General features: G+C 48.4%; 1 protein-coding gene across 6 annotated transcripts; it reads right to left on the reverse strand.

Annotated features, from left to right (window-relative positions):
• Positions 1-390: 390 nt before the first annotated feature.
• On the reverse strand, positions 391-19,030 carry CYP4F3 (cytochrome P450 family 4 subfamily F member 3). 6 transcript variants are annotated; one of them, XM_074384465.1, is made up of 13 exons: positions 18,884-19,030; positions 17,723-17,921; positions 15,445-15,589; positions 12,454-12,507; positions 12,234-12,361; positions 10,256-10,377; positions 9,364-9,634; positions 8,126-8,192; positions 7,809-7,938; positions 2,159-2,292; positions 2,000-2,064; positions 1,730-1,812; positions 391-1,316 (listed from the first exon to the last, which is right to left on the reverse strand). In XM_074384465.1, exons 2-13 carry the CDS (start codon positions 17,918-17,920, stop codon positions 1,151-1,153), a joined length of 1,563 nt encoding a protein of 520 aa, XP_074240566.1. In that variant the 5' UTR covers position 17,921; positions 18,884-19,030; the 3' UTR covers positions 391-1,150. The 6 variants fall into 6 exon arrangements, with proteins under 6 accessions (XP_074240566.1, XP_074240564.1, XP_003942293.3 ...); XM_074384463.1 differs by lacking the exons at positions 15,445-15,589; positions 18,884-19,030 and adding exons at positions 13,664-13,808; positions 18,321-18,446; XM_003942244.4 differs by lacking the exon at positions 18,884-19,030 and adding an exon at positions 18,321-18,441.
• Between the last annotated feature and the right edge of the window lie 145 nt (positions 19,031-19,175).

The following is a 19,175-nucleotide window of genomic DNA, read 5'->3' on the forward strand; positions in this document are numbered from 1 at the left end:
TAACATCCACTCCATAAGATGAGTGTTAGCATGAAAATCACGTTTACCTGGGGAAGCTAAAATGTCACCTCCTCCCTTTTCAGTGGTCTACTTGTTAATGGGACCAAAACAGTCAGTGTCCGTGGAGTTTGTAGGGCATACCTGTTCTAGAAAAGTCCCTAACCACACCTGTATCTTATAGGAATATTTGTGCATCTATTGCTATAAAAATAAAATCTCCACCCCAAAAGTCCTTTGATGAAGAACAACTTGATTTGTAACTGATAATATCTCAAGCCATTACTGTGCATGGAAACAATTCTTACAAACTGAGTCCAAACCTTTTTAAATTATTTCTAACATTATGTCTTTTTAAAAATTTAAGACTGATTTGAATGCTTAACATGCACATTTTTAAAAACACAAAATAATGTTTACTAAGATGATTTAAAGTCATGGAAAGATGCTCACAACATATTCCTGTGTGAATAATCCAGATGGAAAAAATATATATGAGTTATTACACCATTTTTAGGTAGAATTCACATAAAATAAAATTCACCATTTCAACCATTTCAAAGTGTCCAGTCCAACAGCATTTAGTGCACTCACAATGTCATGCTACCTTCGTCACTATCTGGGTCTGGAACATTTTCACCGTCCCAGGAGGAAACCCTGTCCTGATCAGCAGGTCCTCCTCAGTCCCACCTCCCCACAGCTCCTGAAAACCATCAATCTGCTTTACATCTCTTCACATTGGCCTGTTCTGGAAATTTCAGCTAAATGAATCATACACTATGCGACCTTTTGCATCTGATGCCTTTCATTCAGTATCATGTATTCAAGGTTCATCCACAGTGTATGGATCAGTACTTCATTCCTTTTTATGACTGCGTAATATTCCATTGTATGGATGGGCCACCCTTTGTTTATGCTTTCATCTGGTAATATATACATTGGGGTTGCTTTCAGCGTTTGGCTGCTGTGAATCGGGCTGCCATGAACATTCACGCACAGGCGTCTTTTTGTTTGAACACCTTTCTCAATTATTTTGAGTATATATCTAGGATGGAAAGCTTTACAGTGGAATAGAGTCATACGGTAATTGTATGCCCCACTTCTGATGAATCAGGGGGCGTTTTAGGAAGGGTAGAGTAGGTCTCTGCAGACCTCAGCTCAGGGGCTCCACACGCAGCCAAAGTCCGCCCTCCGCACGCAGGACCAGCTCCGGCTTCCTGCGGGGCTCGGTGTGGTCCAGCAGGACGCGGAAGCGCAGCAGCGTGAGCGCCAGCACCACCTTCATCTCCGCCATGGCGAATGCCTGCCCGATGCAGTTCCTAGGGGAGGGAGGTGGGAACTCACACTGCAACCAAGAACCCCATGCTGGCCCCATCAAGCCGGGAACCTGGCCTAGGTCAGTCAATTCCACCTAGATCGGCTTGAGGAACAGAGGCTGGGGGAGGTCTACATGCCTGGAGTCCCATGTGGGCTTGCATATCCTGCAGGCCTAGCCCAGAGCCAGCCCCCAGCCCAGACCAAGGTGGGGTGGGAGGGGACTCTGAGCAACCCACAGGGCTTCCTAGCACCAACCCAACCCTATTCTATGGACCTTTTCCCGTAAACTCCAGAGGCGGGGAGGGAAGCAGAGCTGGAACTCGGACCATCCGCAATGTCCTCCTTTTCCCCACTGTCATGCCCAGACCCCCGCACCCATCACCCTGTCCCTACCTCAGACACAGGCCGCCCTTACCTGGGCCCTGCCGAGAAGGGAATAAAAGCCAGAGGTGACCTCTCCTTGCTGTTTTCTGGGTCAAAGCGGAAGGGGTCATAGACCTGGAGGTGAGACCAAGGAGGCTTGCTGGGTGGGGACTCCCAGGACCGCCAGCCTTGGGGAGACAGACAGTTGCGTGTGTCTGGGAGGGAGGTGATGTTGGAGTCTCCTGATCAAAACCCTGCCCCCTCCTCTAGGAGCCTTGAAATGGACAAAAACGGGGGGTGGGGGAGAGGGAGCGGGGAGCACCTCAGGGTCCGGCCACACAGTTGGGTTGTGATGGGTTCCCAAAACACTGATGAGGCAGATAACACCTGTGGGAGAGAAGGGGCGGTCGGAACAAGGTCCCTCTGCCTGAGGGGCCCGTCTTCCTACCCAGGAGTCTCCTCCTCTTGAGGCTGTGCACACCTTTGGGAATGACCCGGCCGTCTGGGAGAGCAATGTCTTGGGTGCAGCAGCGGGAGACAGCAGGGACCGGGGGATGTAACCGCAGGCTCTCCTTCACACACATGGTCAGGAAGGGCAGCTTTGCCAGGTCATCCCTAGGGAAACACCCCAGCCCCAGTCATTATCCGGGGAGCCAAGACAGTACTCTCCAGTTTCTCTGGGTGCAAGTGAGACCTTTTCTTTTCTTTTCTTTTTAACTTTTTAAAATAATTGTTACAAAGTCACAGGAATGATAAAAACAGTGTGGCACTATTGTGAAAACAAGAAAATAGACCCATGGAACAGAACGGAGAGCTCAGAAGAAGACATGAGAGTAAGTAAAAACTTCACATTTGGTGAAGGGGTCCCCACCCACCCCCAAACAAAATCCTGGGAAATGCATGGATTTTACAGTTGTGAAAGAAAAATGTGGACCAATTTAACTTCATAGAAATTAATCAAAAGTGCCTTCCAAAAGTTAAGAGGCAATATTTTGCAACACAAGACAGAAAAAAAGATCAATTTTAATACACAGTCTTAAAAGTAAATGCTTTTAAAGAATGCAAAGAAAAAGAGCAAAATAGTAAGAAAACCAGTTCCATAAAAAGAAAGCAAATAACATCAACATGTATGAGAGATGTTCAGCCTCACTCTTCTTTTTTTAAATATCCATCAAAAGAAGAAATATGAAGATTGGCCAAGATTTAAAATTCAATAATACAATAGTACTATCAGCAAAGTTATGGGAAAGTTTTGTTATAAAAGTCAACTAATAGTAAAGGATTTGCAGTCATCTTGTACGGTGGCTCATGCCTGTAATCTCAGCACTTTGGGAGGCTGAGGCAGACAGATTGCCTGAGGTCAGGAGTTCAAGACCAGCCTGGCTAACATGGTGAAACCCCTTCTCTACCAAAAAAAAACATACAAAAAATTAGCCAGACATGATGGTGGGTGCCTGTAATCCCAGATGCTTGGGAGGCTGAGGCAGGAGAATCACCTGAACCTGGGAGGTGAAGGCTGCAGTAAGCTGAGTTCGTGCCATTGCACTCCAGCCTGGGCAACAATAGTAAAATTCTGTCTAAAAAAAAAAAATTGTGCAGTGCAAATGGTCTTTGATTCAGCAATTGTACTTCAGGAAATTTGTCCTGCAGAGATGCTTATACATGTAAGGAATGATTCACTGTACAACAGGCTGACTGCATTGTGTCCAGTTTAGCAAAAGTTTGGGGACAAGCCAAATATACATTAGTGGGAAAATGTTTAGGTAAACACCCACACGATGGAATACTACACAGCTAAACGAAAGGAGGAAATAGGGATCATTAATCTCATCACATACCACAGGCCAGCAGGTAAATCAGTACAGACACTCTGGAAGGCAAATTGTAAATATCTACTACAATTAAAAATGTTTAATGTCCTCTTCTATGTAGAAATGAGCTGAATAAAATATGGAATAAAATATACAGTGCTCAAAAAAAAAAAAAAAACCAGCATTAAGGCACCCTCTTGAGTGAAAAAAAGTTACAAGCATATACATATGTATGTGTAAAAGAGCAAAAAGTATGTGGAAATATATTTATAAAAATGAGTGATTCATAGGCAGATGATGGAGAGATAGATGATTGATTGAAAGATGACAGATAGCTGATATAGAGAGATAGATATAAAGATACATAGATAGATACATAGACACATAGATAATAGGTAGATAAATAAATAGATAATAGATGATAGATACATAGTCATATAGACGATAGATACATAGGTGATAGAGATGATAGATAGATGAGATAGAGAGATAGATAGGTAGATGATAGATAGATAGGTAGATAAATTTATGGCTTAGAGACACCTTTGCAGAATGAGAGAGGATTAGGTGGGGTGGCAGGATTGTCAAGGAAAACCCCAGTCTTATCTGTAATGTCTCATTTGGTGCCAAGAAGAACTCTCTTTTATCATTGGTTTTGGAATTTAATGCTCTTTTTCCATATGACGTATATATACACACAATGCAATACCATTTAGCCTTTTAAAAAGATAAAATTATCTCATTTGCCACAATATAGAAGAACCTGGAGGAACGTATGCTAAGTGAAGTAATCCAGGTGCGGAAAGACAAACACACGTGATCTTACTTATCTTGGGACCTAAAATAGTCGAGCTCATAGAAATAGGGGTAGAATGGTGGTTACCAGAGGCCAGGGCTAGGGGAGGGAAAAGGAAGGATGAGATGATGGTCAAAGGGTAGAAGCTTCAATTAGACAAGACGGGCAAGTTTTTGAGACCTGCTGCACAGCGTGGTGCCTTTAGTGAGCGATGTATTGTATTAGTTGAAATTGCTGAGAGAGTAAATTTCAAACGTTCTCAACACAAAGATGATAAATACATGAAGTGACGGATTTGTTCATTACCTTGATTTAATAATTTCAGGTTGTATACATGCATCATAACATCATACTGTACCTCTAAACATATATAATTAAAACTTGTCAATTAAAGATAAATAACACATTTAAAAGCAAACTCATTTTCCAAAATTTGTAGTTTAAGAAAAGTAAAGTAAAGGATCTCAGAGATAATGTACAGACCTGTGTCTATTTTATGTACTTTCATTTACAAGGAAAAGCACAGTGCGTTTTCATATAAATAATTATCAGAGTGTGGGCTCATATAAATATGGGCATCGGGATAGCCATTTCCTGGAAGAATACACAGAAAACTGTTGCCTGTAGTCACCGCTAAGGTGGAGCTTAATAAGGATGCTCATTTTTATCATTAAGTCTTCTGGGCCTTTGCTTTTAACCACTTGCATAATTTTGCTTGAAATCTTGGTTTTATACTCTGGGACATGGGTCAGGGCAAAGATTTTCTGTGTAAAACCTTAAAAGCACAGGCAATAGAGAAATGAAATTATATCAAGTGAAAAAGCTTCTGCACAGCAAAGGGAACAATCAACAAAGTGAAGAATCAACCCACAGAATGGCAGAAGATATTCTCAAATTACACATCTGACAAGCAATTAATAACCAGAATCTATAAGCAGCTCAAACAACTCAATAGGAAAAATAACCAAATCATCTGATTTTAAAATGTGCAAAAGATCTCAATAGACATTTCTTAAAAGAAGGCATGCAAATGGCAAAGGGGTAGATGGGAAAAAATGATCAATGTCATTAATCGCCAGAGAAATGCAAATCAAAACCACAATGAGTTATCAACTCATCCCAATTAAAATGACTTTTATCAAAAAGACAGGCAATGATGGATGCGGGTGAGGATGGAGACAGGGGGCTCTCACACACTGTTGGTGGGAATGTAAGTTAGTACCGCCACTGTAGAGAACAGCACAGAGGTTCCTCAAGAAACTAAAACTAGAAGTACCATAAAACTGAGAAATTCCACTTCTGAAAAGAAAGGAAGAAATTTCTATCCCAAAGAAAGAAAATCAATCTATTGAAGAGCTATCTATACTCCTGTGTTTATTGTGGCACTATTCACAAGAGCCAAATGATGGAATCAACCTAAGTGCTCATTCACTGATGAATGGATAAAGAAAATGTGGTGTGTATATTCTGCCACCGTTAAAAAGACTGAAATTCTGTCATTTGGGGCAACATGGATGGATCTGGGGGTCACTGTGGTAAGTAAATAAGCCAAGCACAGAAAGACACATATCACATGTTCTCACTCACGTACGAGACCTGAAAAAGTGGGTCTCATGAAAATAGAAAGTAGATTGGTAGAGGGGAGGAAGGGATGAGGAGTTGATTAATGGGTACAAATATGAGGTTTGATATGAGAAATAAAACCTAGCACTTGATAGATCGGGGTCTCACTATAACATACAGTATGTACTGTACATTCCAGAATAGTTTGCTTATGTTAGTTATGTTTCTAGCATAAAGAAAAGACAGCCGGGCGCGGTGGCTCAAGCCTGTAATCCCAGCACTTTGGGAGGCTGAGGCGGGTGGATCACGAGGTCAAGAGATCGAGACCATCCTGGTCAATATGGTGAAACCCCGTCTCTACTAAAAATACAAAAAATTAGCTGTGCATGGTGGCACAGCCTGTAATCCCAGCTACTCAGGAGGCTGAGGCAGGAGAATTGCCTGAACCCAGGAGGCGGAGGTTGCGGTGAGCCGAGATTGCGCCATTGCACTCCAGCCTGGGTAACAAGAGTGAAACTCCGTCTCAAAAAAAAAAAAAAAAAAAAGAAAGAAAAGACAAATATTTCTGGCGATGGATATCCCAAGTACATTGATTTGATCTTAATCAATCATATGAATATATTAGATTATCACATGTATTTCAAAACTATGTGCCTCTATTATGCATCGATAAAAATGTGTTTCAAAATATAAAAATGCAAAAAAAAATTCTTGGTTTTAAAAGCATAAAAATGTTTCTTCCCCTCCCAGGACTGCTGTGCTGAGCAAAGGCGTGGATGGGAGGACACTGAATTCAAGACATCTGTCCACTCCAATGCTTCCTCTCCTTCCTCCAGGTCCTGGCCTTGCTTGGGCCTCAGAATGTCCCCCCTGTACCCTCATTCTACAGCTAGTCCTCTCCAGTATGCCCTCCACACTAGCCCTAGAAAGGACTTCCTGGTACCCAGATCTGACCTGTCCCTCGCCTGCTCAAACACTTCCCATGGTTCCCCATTGCCCTTGGGTTAAAACTGAAGACATTAACATTTTCCCCAAGGCTTCTGCAGTCAGCCCCTGCTACCATCTCCAGTTTTATCATCTCACCATGACTCAGTCTCTCCCTCTTTCTCCCCTTCTCCTTTCTGTCCCCACTCTGCTGTCTCTCTCTCTCTCTCTCTCTCTCTCTCTCTCTCTCTCTTCCTCTCTCTCTCTCTCTCTTCCTCCCCTGAAGACGCTAGGCAGTCTTGTTGACTTAGAGCACTGTTCCCCAACTGTACCCAGTTAGCTACTGATCATCATTCAGGCTCTCCACTGAGACAGTTTCTATACCCCCAAGTCATGCGTCTCTTACTGTAAGCCCCATCCCTGCCCATGTGGGCTACAAGTGTCCTGACCAGGGACAGTTCCCCCACCAGGCTGGGAGCACCTGGAAAACAGAACCCTGGGTTGGGTCCTTCCCAGGTCTCCAGAGCACAGAAAGATGCTGTGCGCAGACGCAGGGGTGGAGTGCAGTGTGTGAGCGTTTGCTGAACGAGGACTGGAAGGATGAATGGTGCAGGTGTTCTGGACAAGAGTGGATGGAGCTTACCCCCAGGTCTGCCTTATAAATCCTGGGACTGGACAGGAGGGTAGGAATTAGGCAACCGATGAGCAAACACCCAAGAAGTGAAGATGTTCAAAAAACTTATATTATTTCTGGGACAAAAGGAAGAGACTGGAGGGGAAGTTCGTTTGCTAAACGTGTGCTAAGTGGCGTTATCTGTTCTCATATCATCACCAATTCTCTCAGCAGCCCGGTCTTTCACTCCTAAGGGCTTGCAACCTTTCCCCTGACAGTCGGGCGGGTATTAAGCCCTGCCTGTGGTCCTCTGCTCCTATTCCCACTAAGCAATAGTGGCTGAATCAACTCTTCCTCCCCTCCCCACCTGGAGAGCAGAGCCAATGAGAGGGGCTCAGGAACAGCCACCAGCACCCTCACTCACCATTCAATCTCTTTAGGCTCACGGTCCTTCAGAAGCTCTTGCACCTCCCGCCTGCAGCGCTCCTGGTATTCTGGGTGCTTTGCAAGGTGGTAGAGGACCCAGGAGAGACCACTGGCCGTGGTGTCATGGCCTGAGGGGCAGCAAGACAGGATTGGGTTTCTGGGCTGCTTCAGCACCTGAAGGTGGACAGCACCCACACACTGAGGACCTCAGGGAGGATGGGGGAAGGGGCATGGGAAGGCTGAGGGGGTCGAGCCACCACATTCCTGGAATGGAGAGATCCTGGCCCCCCCATACCCCCACACTGGGACTCTCACCCTCAAACATGAAGGTGTCAGCTTCTGCTCTTATGTCTTCATCAGACAACTCCTTCCCATCTTCATCCTGGAGAGAAGGCAATAATCCCCCCCAAGCACCCCACCATAAAAAGTCACACCAGCTCTGAAGGATCTTCAGTCTTATTGAGACAATCTCTGAAGATTCATCCTCTTTCCAGAAACCCCAGTCCATCTTGCACTCCTAGACCCCTCTTGGTCGCCATGGCCAGAGCCCCCACTGCATGGGCTTCCTCCCTGGCTTCCTTGTCTCCTCTTGGGTCCCTATTGGGAAGACTCAATGACCCATGAATGCTTTCCTGTTTCTGCATGATGACAACTTTCTGAGAAAAGGTTACTGGCAACCTGGGTTACAGGATAATTAGATGCCAATTTGCCTTGGAAATTAGAGATTAAGTATTGCTCCAAAGATATTTGCTCACATTCTAGAGTGGTAAATGAATCTTGTCTCCCTGGAGACATTTGGGTTGCAAGTCAATGGAATATGGCATCCAGAACAAAGCACATCATCTCTCACAAAGCTTGTGCCCTCTCTCCCCCTGCCTCCCTCTCTCTCTCTCTCTCTCTCTCTCTCTCTCTCTCTTTCTCTCTCTCTCTGTCTCTCTCTCAGTAGAAAATGTGCTAAGACTCATAATGTAGGGCCCCAACTAAGGAGGTTGCAGTGAGCCGAGATTGCACCACTATACTCCAGCCTGGGTGACAGAGCAAGGCACTGTCTCAAACAAACAAAAAAAAGCCAAAGAAAAGAAAAGATAGGACAAAGGCATAGAGGTAGACAAAGATGAAGACACAGATACAAAGACATACAGATATGGCCAATGACAAAGACGAAGACACAGACATAGTCAAAGTCAGACAGACACAAACTCAAACAGAGACAAATATATAGGAAGACATAGGCAAAAGCATAAATGTAGACCCAGCCATAGATATAAATATAGAAGTATAGATTAAAATGTGACTAGTTTGCTTATTAACTTATAAATCGAGTAAAATCTCAGACTCTGCAATTTCATTCAGCCGTGCCCTGCTAGGTACATTCCACAGAGTTATCTCCAAAACCTATCTCTGACCTGCCTCTCTCTTCATCAAGCCCATTTCTGGCTCCCCAGAAATGCAGAAAACTTGGGTGCCCTCTGCATGAAACCCAAGTTCTTTGATCTGACAGGTGACATGCAGCTCCCTTCTGCTTCTGGAATTCAGATCCCAGAGAAGCCCACCTTGCTCAGCAGGAGCACATCAATGAAGTCCAGAGTCTTGGCCTTGGCCTTGGCCTGGAGGAAGTCGTCAACACCCTGGCTGGGGAGGGTGCGGCGCCGCTCCTGGATGACGGCGTCTGTGAAGTCGTGCACCAGGCGGCAGGCCCTGAGGAAGCGCCGCCCATCCGGGGTGAGATAATACAGGAAGTCCGAGTGCAGGAGAAGATGCTGGTGTCTTTTCACCACAAGGGCACTGAGCTCCAAGATGGCGGCGATGTATTCACTGGGCTTCCTGCAGGATAAGGGCGGAAAGGGAGGCAACAATTCAACGCACCTGAAACCCCAGGAGCACCTCCCACCAGCAGCCGGGAGCTACCTCCTATCTGCAAACACAGTATCAAGGAACAGATGACCCCTCCCATACAGGGTGGGGATCAGCATGAGACTGACCCTCCAAGCTCTCTTCTCTCCCCGCGTCCCATCTCTGTGAGATGCCTCCATGCCGCTGGGCACCCAGAACAGCTTGCACATTATACTCCTCTCTCTCTCTCCCAGTACACAGTCCTGCCCCTTCTCCTTCTTGAAACTGTCCACAAACCTTAGAATGTATTCCCCTCCACCTGGTCCATGGTCCAGCCTCCACACTGGCCTCTTTGCATCCATTTTAAGTCCATTTAGTACTACATTACAGTCAGTCCCTGATAGAGACCCACTCTGACTATACCCACCAGTTCAAACCCTTTCAATGGCTCCCTGGAAAACTCAAAATAAAGTTCATGCCAGTCCTTCAGTGATCAGCTATAACAAGACTCGTCCAGGAAGGTTTTTCTGATGTCCATGCTCAGTCCTCCCTCCCCCACCTACCCACTTTGGGTCCATGTCCCAAGATCCCAGACCCTGGGCAAGAACTCACTCCTGGCAATGGCTGTCAAAGCTGAAGACGCATTTCTGCAGGCTGTCCAAGGTCATGAGGCTGATGTGCTCAAACATGTCCAGACGGGCACTGCCCTCCGAGGCCAGGCGCTGCCACTTGCCCTGGCCAGAGAAGGGGACAGAGCTGGTGCAGGTCCCTTGCTCCCTTGAGCATCTCTCAAACCCCAACCACCAAGAGGGACCCCCAAAAATAAGCCTCTTCATCTTCTCCCCAGGGAACCCTCTTCAGGGAGGATGAGCTTATGGTGGGAGCACAGGCTGTTACTATTAAGAGATGAAGACCCAAGATTGGGAGTCAAGAGACCACCGTTCAAGTTCCAGCTCTGCCTCCTGCGCTCCGTGTGCCATTAGTCAACTCCTTACCCTCCCCTCCATCCCATCTGTCAAATTCTCAGGAACAGTTAAGATGATGTGCTTTGGAGCCACATAATTCACGTTAGGAACTCTGCTCCACCATGCCAAGCTCACTCATTAGCTGGGTGAGCTTGAGATAGCTCCCAAATCTCTCAGACCTGTAGTTTCGTCACCTACCATGGGGCAGAAATACATAATCTCTCCTTCACAGAGTTGTTAAAATCAAATAGGAAAATATATGTACTCATATCATGGAATGGGCACATGGCATTGTTTCTGGCATATGGTGAGTGCTTAATAAATGTTGGGTTTCCTCATCTGCATTGTTATAAATTGATTACAAAATATCCTTGTGTTTATACAGATCGCCCTCCATCAGTCCTGAGCAGCCCTTCTGAGTATGTCGGGAATGCAAGACGTTGATGTTGGTGGTGTCCTTAACTTGGAAAATGTCTCAGTGTTGTGTTTGCAGAGAATAACTTTGAGGGACAAGGTAATGACACCCCCTGGATATGTTGCTTCTGCTTGCTATAAAAACAGATGCCTAAGCCTAATGCCCCTTCCCTGTAATGCATTATATGATGTCAGCAGGCATTTATAGAAGCACACCTGCGTCAGCCCACGGGATTTGGGGAGCTTGGAGAAAAAATGCAGTCTAACAAGAAACACATGCTGCTCTCTGTGTCCTGAGCAGTAAACTGTCCTTTGTCTCTGACTCAGGAGTTTCTTATTCTTCCAGAAGAATTTATGAAATAGTAACTAGCTTAACATCGATTTGCAAGTTAAAAAAATTTTAGACACTTTACAAAAACTCTACCCTGATTCATCCCTTCCCCCCATATCCTCACTCTTTGCAATGTGATTTTTCAGAAACTCCCAATGATAGACAGCCTATTTTACCCCCCTGCCTTTGATTCTATGTGGGACTATTGGCTTTCAATGTCAAAATACAACGTGAAAATGATGAGGTAATAACTAATGAAGCTAAGCCACGTGTTACTCCCTGCAAACCTGCCGGCACTGGGAACCATGGGGTGACTTCTGGAGGGACAGAATCACATGGAGGAACATCCGGGGTCCCAGGTGAGGCCATCTGCATCAGTCTGAAGCCGGGCAAAACCCAAACATGTGAGAGAGCTCAGCCAACACCCACAAGGCTGCCTATATGACCCCAGGCTGCTCATGTACCAAGACTAATCCCTTCCACATCCAGAAGAACCCATCAACTGTCCCACAGAGTTATTAACAATCACAAACACTTATTGTTTTAAACCAATGAATTTTCAGGTGGTTTCTCATCAGCAACAGCTGCTATGCAATCGTCGTCATGACCCTCTTCGGTTTACAGGGCTTGGGTGACAAAAACATAGAAACAGATACCTTCTGGTCACCTACTGTGCACCAGGGACATGACTCCATTACATCACCTCGACCATCTTTTAAGTAGGGATTATTTTCCCCATTTTACAGATGGGGAAACCAAGGCTCAGAGGGGAAGAGCAACGGCCCAATGCCACCCAGCAGAGCCAAAATTCCAGACCACATCTGTCTGTGGTCCCCCCACCCCAAGGCTGCAGCTGGGACCCTGGCTTCAAAGAACTCACATGCATGATGTTCACGCTCTCATTGAAGATCTTCATGTAGGGCTTCAGGATGTTGAAGTGGAAGGCGGGCGTCAGCATCCGGCGGTGGCGGCTCCACTTGTCACCAGAACTCAGCAGGAGCCCGTCCCCTGGCAGGGCAGCCAAGGGTCTTGGGTCAAGGGCAGCGCCCTCCCCTGGGCCCCCAGGTTGTTCCCAACCCTGTTCACCTGCAGATACTCACCCAGCCAGGGCTTCAGGAAGCTGTAGAAGACTTCATCCTTTGGTGCAATGGCGGCTGACATAAATGAGGACATTCAGGGGCCATGGAGGCAGGAAAAGGAGGGACATTGGGGGTGGGGGAGGCTCCCAGCCAGAGGTTTGCACTTCTCCACCTCCAAGCCCCGCATAGCAGGAAGGGAACCAAGGGCAGAGGAAGAAGGGAGGATGGGGGAGGGGAGGAGAGCAGCCCAGGCTGAGGCAGCGCAGCACAGCAATGATGCCCTAACATGGCACAGAGGAGCTACATCAGGGCTCCAGCACGCCTCGACATGCCTCCTACATGATCCAACGTGTTCTGCAACCCCTGAGCATAGCTCAGCACTCTGCAAAGTGCCTTCACAAGGACCTAGGATGCCCTGTCTGCCCAAGCACACTCTGACATCTTCTGACAAGTCATCTTCTGACACGGACCTGGGACATGGAGCGTGACCCTGACGTGCTCACATATCCTGACATGGTCACAAAACACATCACAATTCCCAACAAGAGACAGCATGCTCTGACATGCACATGAGATGCTCTAACACGACTGTAAGTACGTGCTCCACACACAGGCTCCAGGTAGAAGATAAATATGGTATCTTTAATGTCCCAGACATAGCCCACATGTGACCCAGATGGTTCCTTGGTATGACCCAAACATACAATAACACATGCCTCAGAAAAGACTGAAATACTGTCTCAGACAGTTCATATAGGGACCATGAGTCCCAGACCTCACACAAGCTCCAAACACGGCCCAGATGTGACCAGCAGGAGAAAATGACAATGTCAAACAGCATCTCAGACGACAGCTAGACGGCCCTCACATGCTCCAAATGTCCTTGGTTACAGATGAGCCCTGCACGTGACCAGCTCTACAGGACTCCGGTTGTAATGCAACACTAGATGTAACCAGGCATAACATCTTTCAGACGTGACCAGACCCAGGTGTAAGTACACACGTGACAAGACACGGCCATACGGCAGACCTGACCATACAACAGCCATCAGAGAGACACGCCCCAGACATGAGCAAACAGGAACGGAGGCCAGACAGGTGGAAGTCCAGGGGAGACGGAGGCAGTGGCATCTCCACCACGGCCCCTCCTGTCTGCATGTGGGCACGGGACCAGCTGGAGGTAGCACAGTGAGCCCAGCTGTGGGCAGAGCGTGGCCAGCGCGGTGTCTACCTGGAGCAAAGAGCACAGGCTTGATGCAGGTGGGGTGGAAGATGCGGACGATCGCGTGCCAGGGCCCCACCCACCAGCAGCACGCATCCCCAAAGGTGCACGCCAGGCTTTGTGTGTAAACGAGACCTTCCTCCGAGCTGCGAATCTGGAGAAAAACACACAGGACCCAGTTCATGCTCTTCTGGGCTGTCAGAGAGAAGGCTCTGCAGGGAGGAGGTCGAGGCCCTCGCCCTGAGAGTTTCCAGCGGCATCTCATCCTCCCCTCGGTGCCGAGCCCCGTGAGCTTCCTGCTCACATCCTCCGTCCTCCATGCAGGACTCTCCAGTCCCTCAGTGACACAGACAGAAAAGGTCTTTCCCCACGTGGAGCCACACACCACGTTCCCTGGGTGTGTTCATCCCATTTTCTAGATGCAGAGACTGAGGCTCTGGATGATAAAGTCACTACCCACAGTCCCAGACCATAAGCCTGAGGCCTGAGGCTGGGTCTGTCTGCATCCATGGCCTGAGTCCTTAGCCACCAAACTTCTTTGTGTCCCCAAAACAGTAGCTCTGGAAGCCTCAGACCTGCCAAGCCTGGGCCATCAGAGACACAGGGACTGGAGGAAAAATTGGTCCTGTGACCCAGGCTGGGACAAGTAAATCATGGGCCATTTCTGGAAACTCTGGGGGAAATGTGGGCTTTCCCATGGGAACTGAGCTTCTGGGACTCATCCTTGGCATCATGAGGAAAAGGTTGCCAAGAAAGGAAAAGTGAAGTGGAGAAAGCGAAAGCCAAGAGAGGAAGACACATTCCCAGTGACATTGTATGAGACCTGGATCCAGCCATGCCTGAAGGCCACCCTCCCTGGACTTTAAAGTCAACAGATCCTTCGTTACTTAGACCACACCAGGTTGGGTTTTCACCACTCACAACTGAAAGAGACCTCAATAACCAGAGACAGCTAGGAAGTGGCCCAGAGTCATGCAGAATTTTGGGATAAGAGCCACGGTCTCTGTAGGATGCTGCCCATTCCCCTGCTTGGCCTGGCCTGTCCAAGATGGGAAGCACAGTGGTCAAGGAAAGGGTCCCAAGCTGGGGTAGAGTCTCCTTTTGGAGACTGCCAGGGCCTAGAGCAGAAAGCAATGAACTTAGGGCAGACAAGCTACAGGATTTTCGGGTAGAAGGAATTGACCCACACCAGAGAGGCAGACATCATGGAAATAATAACCCGGATCCTCCACCAGCCACAAGCCCTCCTCATTGTTCAGGGCTTTGGGACAGGCAAGGTGATGCTAGGCCTGGCACGGGACCTTGAATACTAACGATGCCCAATTGCATCACCCCACACTTTCCTTTCAAACATTCCTACTCATTGCTCCAGACAGCTCCAGCAACTCCTCCTCCAGGAAGCCTTCCAGCCTTCCCCAGTGAAGACCTTGTTCTTCCCTGGGCTGTCATCCATCTCCCTCTGGCCCTTTCCTGACCCCATGAAGTTGGGAATGTCTCTGTCAAGATCCATCTCCTTAATCTTGGGGGTTCCTCCAGGGCAAGGCCTTGGGTTGAGGTCTCTTGGAACCCCAGGGCAGCCCAGAGCACCAGAACGGGGAGTCAGAGAGCAATGGAGAGAGGAGACGCTGAGATGGGAATTGGTGGATACAAGAAAGAAAGAGGAAGATGGTTGAGAGAGAAGGAAGGGAGAGGCCAGAGTACCTCAGGGGCCACGCAGGCGCTTGGGGATAGAGGGACTTGCAGGCTTCAGACGCACCACAGCACCCACCACCAGGTGTTCCAGGTGGTACCTGAGGCGTTGACGACAGACCGGAGGATATTGGGGTGGCACAAACGGATGATGGGGATGAAGGGGCCCATCCAGACCTTAAAGCCCTGGGGGTAGGTGGCCACCAGCTGAGTCAGGACCCTCATGCCCTCCTCCGTGGGGTTGACCTGTAAGCAAGGCAGGGGCCGTCACCTCCTGTGATGGTTACTCCTAGGTGTCCACTTGACTGGGCTAAAGGATGCCCAGATAGCCAGTCTAACATTATTTCTGGTTGTGTCTGTGAGGGTATTCCCAGAAGAGACTGGCATTCGATTTGGTAAATTGAGGAAGGAAGAACTGCCTCCCCAATGTGGGCAGAGCTCATTCAATCTGTTGAGAGCCCAGGTAGCACAAAAAAGCAGAGGAAAGGCTAATTTGCTCTGTTCTGGGGCTGGCACATCCATCTTCTCCTGCCCTTGGACATCAGACCTCCACCTTCTCAGGCCTTTGGACTCTGAGTTACACCACCATCGTCCCTGTCTCTCCAGCCCGCAGACAGCAGACCATGAAGCAGCTGAGCCTCCATAATCCTGTGAGCCAATTTCTATAATAAACTCCCTCTTCTGTCTCCCTATCTATCTACCTACCTATCTATGTATCGATCTATCATCTAACTACCTCTCTGCCTATCCATCTATCTACCTATATGTCTATATATCTATCTATGTATATATTTATCTATCTAATCTATGTTTCTATGTATCTATCCATCTATCTAATCCATTTATTCTATCTTATCTATCTATCCATCTATCATCTATCCATTCATCCACTCATCCTATCTGTGCATCCATTTATCCATCTAGCCTATATTTTACCTATCTATCTATTCATCTATCCATCTAATCTATTCATCCTAATTTTTCTATCTAAATATCTATCTACCCATCCATCCCATCTGTACATTCATTCATCCTATTATCTGTCAATCATCTAGCTATCTATCCATCCATCCATCTAATCTATCCATCCTATATATCTACTCGACCTATCTAACCACCTAATCTATCCATCCTATCTACTACGCTATGAATCTGTCCATCCATCCATCCATCTATCCTATGCATGCATCCATCTGTCCATCCAACAATCTATCGTGTTATCCATCTATATATCTACTTACCTACCTATCCAGCCAGTCCGCCATCTATTCTCCCTACCTGTGCATCCATCCATCCATCTGTCCTATTACCTATCTACCTATCTGTCTACATTCCTTCTGCTCTGTCTCTCTTGGGGCCATCTCCAAGTCCCAAAGGTGCATCCCAGGGCAGAAGGAGAAGACACACTGTCTGCTCACAGAGTCCCACTTAACTTGAGAGGAAAGATTTTCTTGTTCTGGGAGTCATTTCAGCCCAGAGGCAGCCATATGAGGAGGTCCTCACAGGGGAGATTTGTGGGGAGCAGTATGGCCTCAGGACATGTCCCTAAGGCTGGTCCCCACGGTTCCTCCCATGGAGAGAGTTCTGCACACAGGGTACCTTCCTTCTCAGCGGCCACTAGGGGGCAGAGGTGACTCTGACGGCCCATCAGGACAGTGGCACCCGCCCGGGAGCAGCTTCTGCACCAGGCCCTGTGCTAGTGCGTCCTGTGCACCCTTCCACTTCACCTGATGAATTGACACGTCCATCAGTCCTGTCATTGGCAGTGAGAAGACTGAGACCACATCCCCCAAAGGGGAGAGTAGGTCTAAGCCAGAGGGCAAAGTCCGGGGGAGGAGGAGGGTCAGGGGAGGCTTCTGAAAGGGGAAGTGAGTGGCCAACTTTTACCTGGGTTTGGCAACAGGACTTATTGGGACATCTCACTGGGGAGGAACAAGGAAAGAGGAAGGTGCCTCCGGATATGGTGGAGGTGGGAGACAGCCCACACCTCTCCTCTGGCCCAGCTCTACCCTCATCCCAGGAAACAGGCCAGGCAGGGAGAGGACCCTGGACGGTGGAGAATGTGGGAGCGCCAGGGGCTCGCCTCTCTGTGCACCCAAGCCCCTGCCCAGGAGCCCCGCAGAGGGGAACGGATGTAGAAACACAGGCAGGAAAAGGATTCAGTGCAGGCTAGGAGTGGGGGGACAAGGCGGTGAGGAGGGCTTGGGTTGGCAAAGCACAGAAATGAGTGAGCACACAGAGGAATGAGTGGGACGCCTCCCCTGCTCCTCTGCGACCTCAGATCCCAGCCCCCCCCACCCCACTCCCTGAGCCCCGTTCTTACCCCTCAGGAAGTCCATCCACCCTGAGACCTCAGACCCAGCCTGTTGCCACACTCACCAGGCCCAGGTGACCCAGGAACCAGTTCCGTTTCGGAGGCTGCGGGAAACACTGGAGCCGGCGGCGGTTGTCGTAGAAGGTGTAGGTCCAGGCCAGGACACGGGCCAGCAGCCAGGAGACCCCGACCAGCAGCAGGAGCAGCCACGGGGACGCTGCCACCGGCCCGAGGCCCAGCCAGGACAGGCTCAGCTGTGACATCCTGCAGGGGGACGGGATGGAGGGTGAGGTCCTGAGGCCCAGGGAAGAGCCGGGGGAGCTCAGGGGACAGCGGAGAGGGGCAGGGACGGGCAGTGCTGGAGGCAGAGCAGGGAGGCTCAGGGATGGGTCAACAGGGGCCGAGAAATAAAGTTCAGAAAGGCCCAGCAGCCCAGTGGCCTCCAGTGACCTGGTAAGCACTGAGACTGGGAGAGAGACACAGAGACTGATTAACGTCCAGAAATGCCCAGGCTGAATCAATGGAGGTGGCCAGGGGACTGGTTTCAGTTACCAGGAAACCACCCCTCCTCCAGGCCAGCACCCGGGAGCTGCCTGGGCCTTGGGCAATGCCCCTCTCCATCCCCAGCTAAGCCCCAGAGGCCCGCCACCCCCAGCCTGGCACCTTCTGTCAGGAGCAGCCTGTCTCACACAACCTCCTCTCTCCCTCTGCTGGGAGGTCTTTGACCCTGGCCCTTGATGTGGGGAAGGCTGCAGGAGGCTGGGCTGGGCTGGGCTGGGCTGGGCTGGGCTGGGCTGGGCTGGGCCAACCAATCTCCACAGCCTGGGTGCCTCTCCCATGCCTGGGCAGCCAGCCAAACCTGACATCAGGCTAGCTGCGTGCAGAGGAACACGCTCAGGGTCTGGATGAATGGGTAAATAGAGAGAGTAGATATATATGATGGATAGATTATACAGATGGATAGATGGCGATAGATAGATAGACAGACAGATAGACAGGATAAATAGACGGATGAACTTACAGCTAAGATGGACTGATGGATGGGTGGGCAGGCAGATAGACATATAGATAGAGAAATTAGAGAGATAGGAAGAATAGATTAGACAGACACACCCAGAAATAATGTTCTATTTCTGCCCAGATATGTGGGATCCTCATTTGTGATGTGGGAACTGGGGATCTTGGGTCACCCCAATACTCCAGATGCTACAAGACCAGTGACTTACTCAGTACAATGCTGAGGAGCACGGCCGTCAGAAACAGGATCAGTCACTCTCAGGCGAAAACAAACAAAACAAAACAAAACAAAAAAAAACCCTCCAAGGATTAAATGTTTTTTCCCATTGTTCTGAGGAGAAATTAATTCAAAAGAGGTGCCAGGGCAGAGAATTCCCCACCCCCCCCCCCACCACCACCATGGGCATACCATCACCCCTGCAGTTTTCTGATTTACTCTTTGGCTCATTAAGCATGAACTTTCCTATGCCACCTTTCCTTCTGATAAGGGAGAAAAGATTA

This window comes from Saimiri boliviensis, chromosome 14 (assembly GCF_048565385.1).
Source record: "Saimiri boliviensis isolate mSaiBol1 chromosome 14, mSaiBol1.pri, whole genome shotgun sequence".
Taxonomy (NCBI): domain Eukaryota; kingdom Metazoa; phylum Chordata; class Mammalia; order Primates; family Cebidae; genus Saimiri; species Saimiri boliviensis.